Raw genomic sequence first — 20,588 nt, forward strand, 5'->3', positions numbered from 1 at the left:
ATCGCGAATTTGAAAGTTATTTTCGAATATTAGCTTTACTTTTCGTTTCACAGGCATGTCTAATAATAACGCTTTAAAAATAAATGTATTCGCTTCGTTTGGGGTAAAATGTAACACTGATCCGGCAACACTGGAGAAACTATATGAACGCTTGGTTTCATTGTGTTCCTTATCTCAGTAGTGCTCTGCTATTGTTAGAAAAGACAGGTTTAGTGCAGTTATCAGAGTTTTGGGTGTGACGTTTGTGTAGTGCAGGACATAAAAATACAACTACAAGTACGCAAAAATACTGGTATTTCGAATGTAGATTTTTATATAGTTGTCGGAACTATTTCAAGTGATATTTTGAGGATTTCAATAAAGAAAAATGCCGCGAAATTGTGTAAACAGAGCGGATAGCTTCTGCTACGTGTGTGGGGAAGTGACATTTTCCTCACAAAAGCAGACTATAACACAACTAATAAGAAAAGCCTATCAATATTACTTTGGTTGTAAAATTGGAGACCGAGATAAATCTTGGGCACCCCGCATTGTGTGTAACACTTGTGCCAGCAATCTAAGAAATTGGATTAATGGGAAGGGGCGCTCAATGCCTTTTGCAGTGTCCATGATTTGGAGGGAGCCAAGCGACAACATCAGAGACTGTTATTTTTGTATGGTTCCTTCCGTCAAGAAGGGAATTTCCATGAAGAAGAAGCGGGCCTTGATCTATCCTAACGTTCCTTCTGCAATGTGCCCTGTTCCACATGGAGATGGACTACCTGTTCCTGACCCACCTAAAAAGTACGATCTTTTTTCTGATGATCAAGAAGTTGAAGCTCCTGAATCAAGTAATTCGAAGGACCCTACGTTTGTTGTAGAAGAACCTCCATGTTAACCACACAGACTTACTCAAGAGGAACTAAGTGAACTAATCAGAGACTTGGACCTCTCCAAAAGCAAAGCCGAAATTTTAGCGTCACGCTTAGACAATGGAATTTTTTGCATGAAAAATAAATATTTCAGTGTATCGGAATAGGGAGAAGATGTTCACTTCATTCTTTACTATGGAAGACACACTTGTGGTATGTAGAGATGTAAATGGTCTCATGAGGGCACTTAAAAGTAATTACGAACCTACGGAGTGGAGGCTCTTTATAGATTCGTCCAAGGTGAGTTTAAAGGCAGTGCTTTTACATATTGGAAATGAACTTCCTTCAATTCCTGTAGGTTACGCAGTTCATATGAAGGAATCATATGAAAACTTGAAACGTTTACTTCAAGCCATTAAATATTACGATTTTCAGTGGCTCATTTGTGGTGACCTTAAAGTAATAGCACTGTTGCAAGGTATGCAGTTAGGGTATACAAAGTATTGTTGCTTTATATGTGAATGGGACAGCAGAGATCGTGGATCTCATTACCGCAAAAGTGATTGGAGTACCAGAGAAACTCTTCAGCCGGGATTGAAAAATGTGCAGCATGAACCACTGGTAGATCGTAACCGAATTTTGCTTCCCCCTCTACATATTAAATTAGGTCTTATGAAAAGTTTTGTTAAGAGCATGAACCAAGAGGATGAAGCCTACAAGTACCTAAGAGGACAATTCCCTCGATTAAGTGATGCCAAAGTTAAGGAAGGTGTTTTCATAATGCCACAGATTAGGCAACTATTCAAAGATCACAAGTTCGACGAAATTCTCAAAGGTGAAGAGAAAGCTGCGTGGCAAAGCTTGAAGAGTGTGTGTTCACCGAGCAACAAATTACTAACAACTGGTAGCAAAGTCGTTATTGTGCTACGAAAATCTTGGTTGCAATATGTCTCTGAAACTCCACTTTCTTCATTCACATCTTGACTTCTTTCCCGAAGATGGTGGAGCAGTAAGTGACGAACATGGTGAGCGTTTCCATCAAGATATTGCAGCCATGGAGAAGAGATATGAGGAAAAGTGGAGTTCTAACATATTGGCCGACTACTGTTGGACTATTGCAAGGAATGCTCCAGATGTAACCTATAAAAGGCAAGCCAAGCGAAGACGCTCAAAATAAAATAAACATAATCCTGTACAAGAGATCACTTGAAACTTTTGTCTACATTGCAGTGTAGTTCTTGCACAAAAAGGTATTTGTACATATTTTTCATGTTTTGATGTTAATACTGATTTTTATTACGTAATTGTTAATGTTTAACTTGACCACGGTTACTTTATTTTCTGTATCGCTGTGAAACTGGTATTTGCGCAATTTTGAAAAAGGAAGTACAAGGGTATGGAAAGCTATACGTTAGGGTACTTCTTAACTCCCCAGCTTATCACATCACAGTAAAATAGATAAAAAAGTGAAATGTAGGTTTTTACAAGGATTTTGCTTAAATGTTCTATAAATATTAATACATTTGTATATATACAGCTACTGTTGTACAAGGGCGTTTTTTTTCACAACCTGAGCTAAGAAAATTCTTCTATCATTTCCTTTCATATTATGCTTAAATGAATGTAAAAATCGCAATTTCAAAGAATTTACATACTTTCGATCAAAATTTGTTGAACACTGTAATCTGTAGTGTCTTAAGTTTATGTCTATTTCGCCCTGATATAATATGTCTATTGATGCTTTTATTTTTTACCGTAATCGTTACTTTGAGGAATGATATATATGTTATTCATATGGGGTGTATTACGTATTCGTCCATAAATTTTATATAAATTATCAGAAATAATCATGGTCTTCCATGGAAATTCACTTTTGCATGCACAGTAGACATACAGTGACTTCAACAGAGATTATATATTTCGTCGACATTATTTAATAGCTATGTAGAAGAGATAGCGAAAAGGAGTCTAAATAATGAAGATGGAATTTCAGTAGGAGATAGAATGATGATGTGTATACGGTTTGGGGTTTATATGGTTGTTATTGCAGAATCCAAACCAAAAATTAATAATATGTAGAAAATTTGAGAAATGCTTGTGAAGAATATGGGATCAAAATAAATGTTAGAAAGAAAAAACGCCATGGTGATTGAAACGAAGCGGACGGTGTCAAATATAGAAGTAGGAGCGGAAAAAACGAACAGGTGACTAGTTTTCGATATCTGAGTAGTATTATTAGTGATGATATGATATGCGAACATGAAATAAAAGGAAGGACAGAAATGGCGAGTCAAGCCTTTAGGATGAAAAAAGTACTATTTTGTGCGACCTTGAATAGAGTTGATAAAAGAGTCATAAAATGCTTCGTGTACTGTATTTTACAGTACTTATAAGACAGAAACATGGACATTACGCAAAAATGTGGAGAAACAATTGAAGGCTTTCAAAAAATGTGCGTGGAGAAGAATGGGGAGAAATAGCTGGGTTGAGGGAAAAACGAATGAGAGGGTGTTAGAAATGGAAGGAGAAAAATATTATTAAGAACAGGAAGAGAAACTGGTTGGGATATTGGTTAAGAAGAAACTGTATCATGAGGGATGTGCTAGAAGGTATAGTAGCAGGAAAGAGAGGAAGGGGACGGATTAGACTATATAGAAACAGAACTAGGCTATTGGAGATATCGAAGCAGTAAAATCGTATGTGAAGATGGAGAGGTTAATAGAAGATCGTGGAGCATGGCAGCTTCTGAGCTGCGGTAAGTGACCCGCTGGTAATGGCGGAATACTACTGATATAATGATGCTGCTGATACACGGTAGAAACAGAAAGATCCACTTTACTCTCATTGCTAATACGAATCACAATGCAAATTTCTACAGGCTGCCAAAATGCCTCGCTCTAAAGGCTGTAGAAAACTATCTGTTACTATAACTAACTCTAACTCTAACTCTATGGCCTATGGAACCGGGATGTTCAATGCCGCGTTCACAAAAGCTCTCCATTGACTTCTATTCTTAGCCAATTGCATCCAGTTTCTACTTTGTATTCCAATCTCTGTGATATCCACCTTAATATTGTCCTCCGATCTGCGCCTAGGTCTCCGTAACGGTCGTTTTCCGATGGGTCTTCTAGTCAAGATTTTGAAAGCGTTTCTACTTTCTTCCATTCTAGTTTCATGACCTGCCCACCTAAGCCTCCTAGACTTGACGACCCTAACAATGTTTTGTAAACCGTATAAATTATGTAGTTCCTCGTTATGAAGTTTCCGCCATTCCCCATTCCCGTTCCTCTTGGGTCCGAATATTCTTCTCAGGATCCTGTTCTCAAATACTTTCAGTCTATGTTCTTCCCTCAGAGTAAGTGACCATCTTTCGCAACCATACAGAACAACAGGCATGATTATCGTTTTATATGTTTTATGCTTCAAATTCTTCGACAGAATTCGCGACGACAAGAGAATAATAACACGAATTCCCAGCTTTTAGTCGACATTTAATTTCTTTGTGAATATGATTTTCGTCTGTTAATATTGATCCTAAATATTTGAAAGTATCCACTTTATCAAAAGTATTATTTAATATTTTAACGCCTCCACAATTTTCCGTATTACGGTCCCGACGCACATCCATGTATTTAGTTTTTTCTGCATTTACTTCTAAACCCATGTCCCTGCAAGCGTTTAATAAGATCTCTGCACTTCTTTCTATTGTTCTCCTATCATCCCCTATTAAATTTACATCATCTGCATATGGCATAACCTGGTGAATACCGTTCAACTCTAGGCCCTGGTTGCTATCATTGATTTTCCTTATGGCGTATCCCAGCACAAAGTTAAATAATAATAGCGACAACGCATCTACTGTCACTATGCGAGGAGAAATCATAGGTCGAGCGACAATGAGAGAAACTGCATTCAGACAGCTAGAAGTATGGGCTGTGACGATAAAAGTGAAGAAATTGATTTAGCGCCATGGAGAAGGTGGTGAATATTTTACATCTCGGCCAAGAAGTGGGAGACCTATAATAATAATAATAATAATAATAATAATAATAATAATAATAATAATAATAATAATAATAATAATAATAATAATAACCATCTCAGAAATGTATATTTATTTTCAGCAAGACTTTTGCATACCCTCCTAGAGCAGTAATGTTTTTTAACGGTCATTATAAAATAGTCAAGCAAAATTTTAAAAGTCATTATAACTGGTGCTTTATTTATTTATTTCACAATCCACTTCTGCCAGTAGCTTTCGCCCCCTTACTCCCTCTTCTTGCTTACTCAGGAGGAAGCTTCGCGTCCACAGGTTGAGAACCACTGCTTTCCATTAAGAAATTCTGACAGTCTGTTATAAATTTGCATTCTGACTAATATCAGTAAACTGCATTCTTCTGTTTCTACTGCGCATGCAACAGTTAATTTCCATGGAAGATCATCAATAATTCTGCTAATTTATGTAATATCTACGGACGAATATGTAATACAACATATATCAATAACATATATCATTCCTCAAAGTAACGGATACGGTAGACATTAAAAATCAATAGACATATACAGCAGGCTGAAATAGGTATAAATTTCAGACACTACAGAATACATTTCACTTGCTCTTCCTGCTGGTCTAGTGGCAAGCACGCGTGCCTTGGGTGTCCCGGGTTCGATACCCCGTGGTGAAGTTTGAAATTTTGTCATAGATCTTTTTGTATTCGTGTTCCTGTCGTTCAAGATGAATGGAAATGATTGTAAAACGTGTATAACCGAGTACAAAAAAGAGACAAGTTCCTCAGATACGTTCGGTGAATCATTTAACTTAAAGAAAAGGAAAAAGTGTTTAAATCACTTGCCTGTAAATTGTAAAGAACACTTAAAGGTTACTTCCAATCAGACAAAACTAACATTTTTCTTTTACCTGTTCTCGAAGTTTCTCTTTGTATTTTTACCGGATCCGATTGAATAGAACTTCGAATAAAGACTATGTTGAATTCATTTATTGACTAAGCCTGAAATTCTCATAAAGATATAGCTATGATATTATTATTATTATTATTATTATTATTATTATTATTATTATTATTATTATTATTATTATTATTATTATTATTATTATTATTATTATTATTATTTAAAGTACGAATTTTCAAATCGGGCGATGTAGTATTTACGTAAACTAAATGATAATTAATTTCATAATATTCACTAGTCCATTATACATTTCCGAGGTTTTCCTTTGGGAAATAAAGCGTATACAACATTCAATACTAAAAGTATTTCAATAAAAATGAATTACCGCATACAAAGAGAGTTGGTCAGAGTCTAACCAAACCGAACGTGTCCCTAGCCAAGCCCAGCCAACAAATATAGTAGTCTTTATCCTCTCTACGAAGAGCTATTTGAACACAGAATTTCATTGACTTTCCCTATGCTGCGGACGTTCGTGAAAACAATAGCTGTGTTAGTAAGTAAATTTCATTTGCACTTCAGAAAAAACAGAACCCCTTGAAATATTTAGAGGTAGCGTATTGCTCTCTCTTTCTCTAAATCTTGCGGATGTCTATGTGTGGAGTAAAGTAAGAAAAGGGGAATGTAGGGAATTTTAATACTTCGGAGAATATCCACCCGGTAAACCTCTTGAAATCTTCACTTAAATCTATTCGGCGAACACGGCCTTTTCACTCTTCATTTTACTTTTAAAAAGAAATAAATAAAGTGAAAAGAAATCATTGTAAAAATATTTCATTAGTTGGTATGGCTGGTACATCTGATATATGTCCACATACATTTGCATATATGTAGGCTGTTACATGTCAAATAAACATTGGTTGTTAGTAATTAGTTATTGCTCATACAAAACAGGCCCTCTAATATCCGGATATAACGCTTTTATACAAAACTCTTTTGATCACAATGTTAGTTACAGTTTAGATTTCGTATTATCGTCCACTTATTATCACCTAAATTTTAGTTCTCGTAAATATACTTTTCTGTGTATTTTCAAATGTTAAGTAAAACAACTCGGACACTGTTGTTTCTTAGTAGTATCCACTTTTAAAGTCATTAAGTATACACTTCTTTCGTTCAGAAGGAAAATTTTCAGTTTACTTGATGAATACACGTATATCTTACTAATATGAGTGTAGTAATACCTAAAATAAGTTACAATGTCTCATCATTGGTACCAATACCAATATTATAATCCGTATTGGAAATATGAGAAAACATGTAAAATATTTAATTTCAAATCCCCTTCGTCATGTAATATTAACATTATTTTCCTCACGTTAATTATTGTGTAATACATAGTGTTGTAAAAAAACGGTTTTTTTTCTGTGAAGTTTTTTTTCAATAAAAAACATCGTTCTTTTTCATGTTTTTTTTCAAAAGTCTGTTTTTTTTCTGGCAACTACTATTTATTGATTTATGTTGCAGATTATTGAAATAATCAACAGAACTTGAGTCGAAGCCCTCGTAACTTACAAATCGTTTGCTTCTTTGAACCTATACGAGCAAAATTGTGTGATTATTCCTTTCGGTCCCAGGTCATTTTTGGCGTTTTCCTACATTTCCAGTTAGTGACTTATTGCTCAAAAACTATTCATTCGATTGATATGGTTAAGGCCTTGTTTTTAAGAAAATGGATGTGGCTATTTTTTGGTGTAAGTTGCATTGCAGTGTTACCTACGGGTGGAAAATTATTGAGGGAAATGTAGGAGTGAAAATTTACAAAAAATTCCCCAACCGAAATTCAAAAATTTTTTGTATCTAGCGCCACTGTTGCTATATGAGTTCAAGTCACCTAAACAAATCTTTGATGTGTTGACAAGGTGCAGTGAAATTCTGAAGTCGCTGGCTTCTATCCAAAGGGGGAAAGAAAAAATTCTGTCATACACATGAAATTTTGACACTTTTTACGCCTCAGAGGCAAAAATCAAATATGCCGGGGTACAGCTTCTCTAATTATCCTATTGAAACTTTTTATGGTGCGTTCTGTAGGGCAAAGAGGAAGCTTTCAGGTAGTGGTACGTTTGTTTCAATGTAGCCAGTAAGAGGCTAATAATAGAGGGGAAAAGGAAAATTTTCCGAATTTTTCACCTAATAGCGGGAATTAATTGTTTTGGCTGGAAACGCTGCCATCAGACAGACGAAAGCTATTTGAAAATAAACCGTAGTACTCGAAGAATATATCCTGCAAGTATCATGGCGATATATAACAAAGTAAGCATGAAATTAAAAAAAAAATCTCATTCTACCTCAGAAATTCACCATTTTCTTACCATTTCCAGAACATGGTTTATTATAAACCTCAACTGTACTTCCTCTAATTATCCTAGTGAAACTTTTTATGGTTCGCTGTGTAGGCTAAGGATGAGGCTGTTAGACACTGGTACGTTTGTTCGAATGTAGCCAACAAGAAGGAAATAATAGAAATAAAAAATGGAATTTCTTCCAAAATTTGCCCCTAAAATCTGGAATTAAATTTTTTTGTAGCTAGCAACACTACTATCAGACACACACAAACTATCTTAAAATAAGCTTTGGTATCCCTCTAATATATCCTACAAGTTTTGTGACGATATCTAATAAAGTAAGCATGTCAATAAAAAATATCTCATTCTACCTTTAAAAAAAATCAGTTATCTTCCCAATTAGAGAACAAGGTCCACTGTAAACCTCAACTGTACTTCCCCTATTCATATTATTGAAACTTTCTATAGTGCGTTGTGTGGAGCAAAGACGAGACTTTCAGATACTGGTACGTTTGTTCCGATATAGCCAACAAGAGGGAAATAATAGAGACAAAACATATAAATTTTCCAAAATTTCCCCATAAAATCTGGAATTAAAATATTCTGTAGCTGGCAACACTGCAACCAGACAGACGCAAACTATCTTAAATTAAACATTGGTACACCACTAATATATCCTACAAGTATTATGGGAATATTTAAGGAACAAAGCTTCTAATTACCAAAAATATATTACGGTAAACAGAAAAGTAAGGAAAAACTAGAAAAATCAAGGGCTAGAACCTAAATACGAATTTTACGTGCGTCCCCTAATTACCCCATTGTAACGATCTGTACTTTCGTTTGTTAAGTAAGGACAAATGTTCGATTGGCGTAAGTTGACTTGCACTCGGACGTATAGCTACGGATTTATAAACAAAAATTTCTAATTTTTTGCCCAAATATAGGAGAATTTTAAATTCCCTAATTGGCAACAATACGCGCAGGCCCGTCCAATTGATGTCAACAGTTAGGTATCCATCCGAGGTATCTACCTAGCAAGTCTTAAGGATGTCTTTCTACAACGAAGGAAGCTACAAGGAAAAAAAAGTAAAGGAAATTCGAAATTAGAAAATTCTCGAATTTTACTGGGGTGAAATTCGACACCAGAAGAAAAAGAAATTAATATGATAAACTATAGTCCAACCATATTTTGCAAGAATAATATCCCGATATCTTAATTAGTGTCCACACTGGAGCGGATTAAACAAGTGACACACCTGTGTGTGCCACTTTGGCCACCTGGCCCACCGAGTACACAATTGATTACATTTTTTTGACTACTAACTCGTGTTGTTGTTGTAGTCATAGTCTCGACTAATAATAATATCGTTGTAAACAATAACTTTATAAGGAAAATTTTCTCTCCTTTTTACATCTTAGTTCCAACACTGTTGGTGAGAAATGTAGGGTGTTTCAAAATAAATTTTGGGGTTCGTAGTACTTATTACATTTTAGGTACAATTATAAGCAATGCATGAAGTAAAAGAGCACCTCAAACAGTCTTTGCTACAAGTGTTCAATGTGAGATTCATTCATCACACGGCACACATCTAGTCGATAGGCGAGAAAGGCCCATAAACTTTCCGCCATATGGCACAAAACACATTCAATTTAGTGGAGTTTCGTTTCAATTGTACCATCTTCTGAGGATTTGCTGACGGCCAGATGCAAACATTATGATTGTTCACATTAGGTCTTAGGTGAAAAGTCGATTTATCACTGTAGACGACACGATCCAGAAAATCTTCATTGTTATGCAGGAATATTTCACTTGCGAAATTGGCACGTAAACCGTAGTCTGTAGGTTTTAGACCTGTAGCAACTACAAACAATAAAGACGTAGTTGCAAGCGTCTCCTTAATATTCTTCACACAGACGGTTGCACTGTACAGGTTCAGTCTTTATTAAAACACAAAAAGCTTTCTGCTCTCTAGTATCCATCTTTGCTACTTGCTCTTTCTAACGACAGACAGAAGAAACAAATCATGTGCATGCGTGCGTACAAAACTGTTTGAGTTGCTCTTTCATTTATATAAAATTTATAATTGTAAGTTAATTGTAATAGATACTACAAAGTTTCAAAAACCTAATATTAAATTTGAAACACCCTGCATTACTTCAAATTGAGTCATCCTATATTCAGGTCCTAGTCAATTTGTCGCCTCGTGCAATGGCACGCCGCGACCCGCCTCCCCGTTTCTCCAGAAAGAACAAATCTTAGAAGTCATAATTTTAAGTATGCTACTCCAGCATGAACAACAAAGGTGAGGGTAAATGCAGTCGCACTCAGAAAGGCTTAAATACTTACTAAAAATGCAATTCCGTTGTGTCTGTTTTTTTTCTTTAAATGTTAATCTATTATGATAGTGAAAGATAAAACAAACACACCTGCAGAGGAAAGATGGTAATCCTTTTTATAGAATTCACCATCGAGCTTCAATCTCAATGTATCAGTTTGCAATTCCAGTGCACCTAGCTCTTTTATCTTTATTTCTTGATTTTTCTTCTACATCTTCTAACATTTTTTAAAAAACTTATTTCTATCTTCAATGATAAGGAACTTGCTTCTGACAAAAACAAGACTACTTTCATATCAAAACTTTGATAACTTTCAAAATGGAACAGATATTCACTACTATTCGAGAATTGAATTCTTGCATTTGAGAACAATCAAGGAATTTGTGCTCGGATTTATTCGATCATTTGCTTTAGCATTGTCCATGTGGCCTTAAACTAATGCAACCTAAGCATAATTTATGAATGTAGTATTCAAATAGAAGGTCAGCTTAGTAAGTGTAATTACCATCATCATGAAGTCTGTTTCCAACAAGAAATATTTAATTTAAATAATATACTTATGACAGATTTTGCCGGACCATCCAAGCTTGCCGTTCCACGCAAATGCACGTGTTGCATATATACAGTGGCGTATTTAGGAGGGCTTCCGGGCTTAAGCCCCCCCCCCGAAATCGTACTTACTATAGTAAAGTATATGAACTATCTTGCAGAATTTTCACATTTTCAGGCAAAGCCCCCTCCCGAAAGTTAGCAAAGCCCCTCCCGAAACAAAATCGTAAATACGCCACTGCATATATGGTAGAGCCGGCTCTGTATATCATATATATCTAGTCGACAAATTATTTATATATGACATTTAGAAAAATACTATTAGGCAAATTAGTATTAGTTTTTACCTTTAGACAAGTTATTGGAATTTTATACTGTTCGTGACATTATTTTCGTACTTAGTAAAGGTCTGCTTTCACGAAAAAACAAAATTTCATTTCTACTTTTATTTCTTAGTTGATATTGATGAAAACTGCTGAAACCCGAATTGTTAATATGTATGGTATTCATGTAAATTGTAAAATATTTGTAGCGTATCAGTATCTAGCGTTTAATTTATGTTGCATTTTACGGTGATTACACCTACATAGAAATATTTCATACTTAAATAGACGTAAGATGCATTACAAATGACTATTTGAAAAAAAACGAAATTTAGAAAAAAAACGAGAGGCAATGTTTTTTTTCTAAAAAAAAACGTACATTTCTGAAAAAATACGAACCGTTTTTTTTCTATTTACAACACTAGTAATACACTTTTACGTTTTTCTCGTTGATGATATGAATTGTATATCCAAGTATACTTTTTTTGTCATTTCGCATCTAGATATAAAGAAGGTATTTCATTTCGTAAATCATTAACTTGTTTTATACATATTTTTTTGCAAATAGTTAGTATGCTTTATAAACAACTTGTTTGATATACATATAGTATGCTCGATATGAAAAATATGAATATTTTATTGTAAGCAGCATATCTAAAAGACAGTAACGTGTAGTCATTTGTTTTGACAACTTTAGAATTATGTTAGTTACAATTGGCGTCCTACAGGGAATCGTTCTTGTTCCCGTCTTTTCCAATATATATATATATATATATATATATATATATATATATATATATATATATATATATATATATATATATTGTTAATCTTCATGAACAACTATTAGTGTAACAAAGTTTAACTATTCTTCAAAATTATCTCCCAAGACGTGCTTCTTTCTGTGTAACTTAACATTTGAGTTTCAATCATAATATGCCTACTCGTAGTGTTACATTGGGTTACAAACTTTCTTTCAGTTGATATTGTTATAAATATATATGTGCACAGATTTAAAGAAATTTAAAACTTGACATATTTAAGGACTTTGATCAGTTTTGGTCAAACATTATTCTCCTATTTGCTCTACAGCCCGACTCAGTGCCGGATTTAGAGTGGTGCAATGGTGCACGTGCACCTCCCCTTTTGTTGTAAATATATACTATGTAAAATTAGAAGCTAGCAATGAAAATAGCAAGACTTTCCAAATCGTTCTACCGTCATATTTCCATTTGGGGTTTGAAACAAAGCAGAGCTTCGCAAAAGCAATAGTTTAACTCGATTTTCTAAATGTTGATGGAAAAGGAATCACTAAGCAAAACAATATAACATTTATCAAGTAGGGAAGAAAACTGAAGGCAGGAGGAGAGAAGAACATTTTTGTCCTGCAGTCCACTTGCAACCCTCTTTAAAATACTTTCCTCCGTTCTATGCATCAATGTTGTCAGAGCAAATAATATTGTCACACGTCACGTTGAAGAGTCAGTAAGATTGGCTTCATATTGGCAGTTATTGGTTGTAGCAGCAATGCACCAAAACGGGTAGAATGCCTCCTTTTGAAAGGGTTCGAAATATATTCCTTCCATGCAGAGTTTTAAACAAGAATCCAATTGTCAGGAAATATTCCTTATTTTTCAATAACACTAACATTTATTCATGAATAAATATAATAAATAATAATGATAATAATCATGTTAATAAAACGAATAATATAGCATAACAACATGAAATTGTAATTTTCCCCTTTCTACTTTTCTGATAGTTGTGTGAACAATTTCACAGTTTTACGCCCTTATTATTCCTCATAATAAATGTACCGAAATAGTACGGTAACTTAGTAATAATTTCAAAATTACGTCCAAAGCTTCATAGTTAATTTTCTCAAAATAGAATGTACAATTATAATAAATGGCTTTCGGTGAGTTGATGGAACACAACTACCAAAATCGAAGTACAGTTGACCCAAAAAGGGCAAAATAAAAGATTAATAAATATGATGTATTTACAGTTCCTGAATATGTAACAACAATTCACTCACATAAACTACTAATAATCCTTACCAGTCCTAAATTCCACACAACTTTAACGAACAGATTTTAGGTTACTCAAGAACAATTTAATTTCACCATTACATATTTAACTTAACAAAGCACCGTTAGAATTTAGAAAGATCCATCGCACTTTATCTTTCTTCCAAATCTGACGTAAACAGGTAGTTGTGTATTCGCCCACAATTCCCAGGTGGCGTTACTATTATTTTAATGAATATCAATGCCAACTTCTTGATTAAACAACTAATCAGCTTTTTCACAACGTCCAGAAACTGTTTTTTTTTGAGAGATGTTACATGGTACACTGGCCCTTAGACAATCGTTGATCCGGCACTGACCTGACTCATACTGTTTACAAGCGAGATACTGATGCTTGTTAACTATTGTTATTCAAGGTTGTTCAGATCTATATAACTTAAGAAGTGAAATTATTTTGAAAATATTCAATATAACATCACACAGTAGCTGTCGTAAAAAATGAAATTCAAATTTTGTCTTTTGGTAAGATTTTAAAGTAGGGAATCAAACACTCACTCTCTACTTTCAGTTAAAATTCATATTATTCATTCATTCATAGTATAAGTTATGTTCCGAAAAACTTGAAAACGAAACAACCTCTACGTTGATCAAGTACAGGTATCATACTAGTTAAATGTAAGTTCAAATATCACAAATATGTTTACCACTGAAATGATCTGTATTGTGAAAAATTGAATTTCAAAAGATATTATTTAAATTCTATTTAGTAAAGTTCTGTAAATTGCTGTTCTTACATGATTAGATGGAAAATATAGAACGTACTGTGTCTTGTACAATGTATTAACAAATAAACATATATATAAATGCAGGATTAAATACGTATATATGGTAATATTTTCTCCTAAATTTAAATAATTTATTTTTCATTCCTAAATAGATGCCGACAGATTGGGATATGAGTGTGTTGAATAACATTATTATAGTAAAGGAGGGAAATAGTGTTAAAGTATATTGGTCGAGCGATGAAGTAATGATATTCCAAATACACGATCCAAAACCAGTTGACATCAAGAGATATGTTTTTCTAATTTGGGCTGAAACAGTACAATTCTATGCTGAAGAAAAAGGTAACTTTTTAGTTTGCTATTCATATTCCTTTTCATCAACAAATAATTAACAAATGAATTACTATTCTAGTATAGCCAATACACTAACTAGTAGCACTAATACTCCTAATTGTAATAAGAATGTAACCGACCATTTCAGCAATGCTCATTTCTATTTCACTGTTCCAATGTTACCTGATTTATGTTTATTTTATTTTTTTATATGCCGACATTATGTCGATCTGTGCTTGTTTGTGTTCAATTTATTGCTTGTTAATTACCTTGTGTTTATGTGCAATGAAATTTATATTCTATTTAGTTTAATAATGTTTCTTGTAAAAGGCTACGGTATATATTTATCTCTTCCTATAATTATCTAAATTGACTTTCTAGCATTAATAAATGATCGTTATATCCAAGATTGGAAAAGACAGTTAAATCTACGACTCTACACTATCAAGGGACATAAAATTACAGGTAGCACCGGATCGCGTTTAGCGTTGTGATTGGCTTCCTCTTGTATAGTGCATACATATACCTATTTTGCATACTAACTTTTTGCCTTATTTGCATATGGAATATATAGATTTTCAGTTACATATTTACATTTATTTTTAAAATAAAGGATTCGGTTGGAATCATTAATTAGATTAAGTTTATTTGTATATATTATTATGTCAATTATCATGAGTTGAAGCATATAAATATGTATAGCTAGCGTTCATTTAATTAATAATCTTATGTATCATTTATCTTTATGGAAAGGCATAGCTTCAGTCTCTCGTTCTGGGAGAACGTAGAGTTTAGAAAAAATAACAAGATTCAAACCAGAGTCTTCGTGCTGCACAAGAGCTATGAATTCTGAGGAAGAACAGTAGGTCATAGTATCAAATTAGAGACGCACCTCGACGCAGAAAGAGTATGTCCGTATATGGACTTATATTTTACTCATCTCTCCATGAGGGAGAATCATTTCAGTTCGGAATCGGAGTGTCGCAGAGATCTATTGTTAATGGAAGGATCTGGAACCTAGCATGTACATGCCGAAACCCTGATACAAAGACGTGTTACTTTCGGAAACTCCGCCCACTATTCGCACATATTAGTGTGCAAGCGTCTAGATAGCAACGGACGTCTTCCGCTGGCCAAGCGATCCTATAATTTCAAACTATACTTGAGAAGCTATGATTCAGTGCTATTCCTTCTAGAAGACTTCACCCGCTTTATGTATAAATGTTCCACACATAATTCTTTATACATGTGTTAAAAATTCTCTTGATATATTTGTTATAGTTTTTGTTCTAATAAATTAGGTCGTAGCTAGTTTTAGCATTTATAGCAATGAAATAAAAGCTTATATTGAAAAGAATGGCAGTACTTGAATGAGATAGAATACCGCCATGTTTATAGTAGAAGTTTTCCTGCTGAGGGCCAGGATGATTGAAATGGGGAATTTTCAATTGTAATATATTAATTATCAGATGACAGCACAAGATATTCAAAATATATGTATATTTTTAATTGTAGATTTATTTTGTAATGCGTTTTAACAAGTCTGGTGCTGCAAAACTTTCTAAACAGGAAAAATTAGTGCTTTGGGAACCTCCCTCACCCCTCTCGTACAGGCGGAAACTTTTCGAGGTCACTCACCAGGTGCCTCATTGGGATGGACATAAGGGTGAGAGAGGCAAGTGTTTTTTAAAAATATTAAATGTTCACACAGTGTTTTTATATTAAAATCTTATAGCAGATACCAAGTGTTATACATCATTTGGAAAGCTGCATTTCCATACTTTCTAGTGATAGCAGCAACTTCGTAATAAGACATTACAGTGAACTATAATTAATGTAAAAAGGTGCAAAGGTGTAATTTTGCAAAGTAAATAGGTCACAGGGGTAGGTAAGCACGCGGAGCCGATCCCTCTGCACCGCACTCTTCCCCGCCATAAGAAAACCTGCTATATGCGGCGCGAGCCTATAGTTTTGGCTAGAAATGACAAAAGATAAAAACAATTGGAAGGGAAGAGACAAGGCAGTTGACTTTTAGACACGGAGCAAGAAAGCAGTTGTTTATTAGACGCGTATAGAAAGGGTTTCTTGCTAGCCCGTATCGCGGTAGTTCGCTCGGACAGTGCGTACTTGGGCAAACTTCAAGTGTTGGTTAATTGGAGAACCATGAAGTGTCTTAGCTTGTGATAATTACTATGCAAGGCAATATTGAGAGTCTTATATAGTTTCATTGAAACTTTCAGACTTAATCGGCTTTGGGTGCGAGCACTTGCCGACAAGAAAAAAACATTAAAACGTCGCAGTTCGGAAATGAGTCTTTGAAGTAGAAACTTCTTCGTCTAGTCAGAAAAGTAAACAGTCTTCGTTTGGTAGACAGTGGAAGTAGCCTTGCATCCCAGTTTGTAAATAATTGTATGTATTCATATTTCTGTTTACTTAGAGTGCTGTTTCGTTTGTATCATGTGTGAGACGCAGTGCCTGAAATTTCATTTACTAGCGCAACCGTGGACTCATCAGCGCACAAATCCATGGTGCAACGAGTATCTGTGTTATAATACAATGCAAGTGTCAGTCAACAGCCAGGCCGTTCACGACCACCACTTAGAAACCTCCAGGCGAGACGACAACGGAGGCTGCTAGATCTTCGAGATCTTCGAGACCAGCAAACACCTCTCAACATGCTGCTGCAGGTCCAGTGAGGAGTTGGAGGATTGATCAGAGGATTTCTACAATCAACAAAGCATGCCAGATGGGGAGAGGTATACCAACCGGGATGCTAACCCACATGGAAATCCAAGGATGTTGGCGACGGACTTCACGGAACATTAAAGATACGTGCACGAACTTAAATAATCTCCGACAGAAAACATAAAAGGCCTAAAGAAAGTGTAAAAGTCAAAAGTTTGATTTATTTAATATCAGAAATCTATTAGTGTGAGTGCATCACTTGTACAGTGTTCATTTTCCGTGTGCTGTTGGAAATTAAATGATTTTACCAAGGATCCCTGTCGTCTTTCTTGGACTTCTCCAGGAGAACATAAGGTATGTGCAAAAGATTTATAAATGTATCCTGTTTTTATTTCAGCTGCTGGGAGTATGCAGAGCCTATAAGGCATGAAAACCAGTAACTTTTGTTGTTGTGTGGGTAGTCTATTTGGAATTTCACCTGGAGTTAAAACTGCATGAAACCCTGAAATCTAGAGTTTTATGCTCACCAAAATTTAACTTATTATTTTTGTTTAGCTAATCACTTTATCTTTTGTTTATTATAATTCTGTTCTACCGATTCATTTGAATGTGAGAAGTAAATAAATTTGGGCCTTCAGCCATCTTTTTAATATTAATTAGTCATAATCATCTCCCCCCCTCACTTATCATATTCATCCTCACATATCTTCACTCGACACTCTCCGTGACGTCTTGTAGAGGAACTTTTGCCCATACCAACTAACGTAATTGCGTATGCAGTATTTTACTTGTTCTCTTGAACGATACTTCTCGATACCCTCGTTATAAAATAGAGGATATGCCCATATGTATCTTCATCCTATTAGCTAACTGAATGACCACCATATATGTTTTCTCAAACCATTGCGGTCTTCATATGTGGACATGCAGTGCGTCTTTCGTTTATTTTTATTAAGCCGTTGCTTGAGATATATATATACAATGGTTACATGCTGCATGTATGGATGTACGAGTGGGAGTGAGAAGATGTTATCCAAAATAACCTTTCACAGGTAAGAAAATCACCAATCATAGGATACGTATGGCTGTGACGTACAGCTTCATGATTTAGTGGTATGGGAAGATCCTCTATTTTATAACATCTTTGGCGATATTTCTACGTGACGACACCGACCGCAAAGTATCCTGGCAAAAATGTCAGCAGAAAGGCTGAATCCAGAGTCCCCTGCTATATTGTGTTATCTTTGTAAAGAAAGTAATGACAAAATATTTCGAAAATAATTTTGTCTCTCTTAGACATCAAACAATTCACTTTAGGAAATGAATTGCTAATATTTATTTTTCGTTTTCCTAGTTTGATGAAATTGATTTATTGGAAGGAAGATATAAAAAGAAAATGATGTGTATGTAAATTAACGTCCTCCCGAAATCCTATGGGTACCATTAGGTGTATCAAATATATAGGATGTACAATTTGTTCACATCTGGAAATTCAAGTTGCTCTCTTATTGGTATTTACAGCTACATCTGATTAGTAACTTTCTGTCGAAGCAACACAGTCTTACTTTCGAAATCGCAATTTTTATATAGTCTTAAATGTAAGGAAATGTTATTGTCGAAAAGCACATCAGGACTAATTATCTAAATTAACTACTCCCTCCGGCCTTCATCTAAGTGAGGAAGAGTGGGTGTACTACAAATAATAGTGAATATTATTTGGTGCAGTTTTACTATACGGATGCATAGATTGTAAAATGTAGAGAAAAACTGAGCAAGTCTAATTTCTACTCTCATGTGGGGAACAAAACCCATCCAACCACTGCAGTTCTTCTAATCCGTTCCTACTTCTCCTTTTACTAGTACTACTACTTATACTATGGGTTCGCATAATAAAACTGCACATATTTGTAATTAATTAATGTAATAAGAATGTTTTACTAATTTTAATTGCGGTATTGCATGCATCATATTTCAATAAACAAAGTCCTCACGTTAAGCGGGTTTGCATAACCAGACTGTTAACTATGAAAACATTTACGATCACTTCAACTCCAAACATTTCACGGATGCAACATGTTTAATGTAAGATGAGGACGTAAAATTGAATGTGATTTATTCGAATAATAATAGTGCAAGAGCTGCCACTTAAAAATATTCAAAGTAAACTCATAGCTGTAACAAATTATACAAAAGCAAGTGTACAAAAGAAAACCACTTTACGCAGAAGTCAAAAGAAGATTCGCTGCTGCATACCAAATTGTCGACTGGCTTGGCTCGACAGTCTGATAATCAGATGTTTGTGTGTTCAAATTTAGGAGGAAGTATTTTTAAGTGTATTCTTCTTTTCATCCGGAGATTAAGAAAATTTCTTTCAATAGTTCTTTGGGAACTCCCTGTCCTTCAAATTCGATTAGAACGGAACCTAAAATTCTCAGTTGGGATAAAAATATTAGGTATGTTCACTATACTATTCCTATCCCTCTATTTGTAGCGAAAAACTATTTACATGCAAGGTGATTTCAGATTCTTTTGGGGTGATTGTCAATATGGGTGGAGAGAAAGCACTAGTAGTCCACGTTCAGCGCGATCGAAGATATGGCCCCGAAGAGAGAAGTTTCTTACCTCGAGAGTGGTCTCAAATTTTCCTTCAGCTTACGCCCTGAAATCATCACTGTTAAAAAGATTTTCCTATGAAATAGAGTATTATACTTCTCTCTCGTTGTACATTTTGACATTACAAAATCATAAATTAAGAGAATTATAATAAAAGAATAAAATTATAATAGTAATTACGTAGATATTATCCTGCATGTTACCGATTTCTGGTGACATTAAAACTCGATTTACTTTAGAGTGGAATCGGATAAAATATTCATCTATACAATCCTGAATGGAAAACCATATTTTACTCCAATTAATTAACTAATATATTTTTATTGTAATTCTTTTACTGTTCAATGTGTGTACAGCGGGCCACAGAAATTTTTGAGGTACAAAATCCGTAATAGGCAACCCCTAACGCCTGCTCGAAGAATAATTACGCATGGTAAAAGATAGCACAGCAGCGTGAAGTTGCCCGCAACTGGTAAAAGCACAAATCGTAAAGACTGTTTTCGTGCAGAACTGGAGCGAAACGCTGGCTGACGAAATGCCAAAGGGAGTCTTTGGATACTTGTACTCAGCGTACTTCTTGTTTGTATGATACACACGTAAAACTATACACAGCCACTTGAAAAAATGTACGGATATCAGATTCACTGATGAGATGATAACAGTCGGGGTACTTAATTAATCTTATAATTAATTCAAATGAGGATTACATAAACAAGTTTACTTAGTTCAGATAACTATACATATCCGCGTATCAAATAATATACGGACAGAATATGCGGTATATATGGTAGGTTTCTTTTTTAATTAACACAAAGCATTACCCTGA

General features: G+C 34.6%; 1 protein-coding gene across 1 annotated transcript in view; it reads left to right on the top strand.

Annotated features, from left to right (window-relative positions):
* Window positions 1-17,572, top strand: part of LOC145669857 (uncharacterized) — an 80,165-nt gene extending 62,593 nt beyond the window's left edge. The window contains exons 2-3 of the mRNA XM_081738203.1: window positions 14,284-14,473; window positions 17,547-17,572. Coding sequence (XP_081594329.1) covers window positions 14,284-14,473; window positions 17,547-17,572 — 216 coding nt within the window. The remainder of the gene's footprint in view (window positions 1-14,283; window positions 14,474-17,546) is intronic.
* The last annotated feature ends 3,016 nt before the right edge of the window (window positions 17,573-20,588 follow it).

The sequence above is a fragment of the Thermobia domestica genome, chromosome 14 (assembly GCF_964235325.1).
Source record: "Thermobia domestica chromosome 14, izTheDome1.hap1.1, whole genome shotgun sequence".
Taxonomy (NCBI): domain Eukaryota; kingdom Metazoa; phylum Arthropoda; class Insecta; order Zygentoma; family Lepismatidae; genus Thermobia; species Thermobia domestica.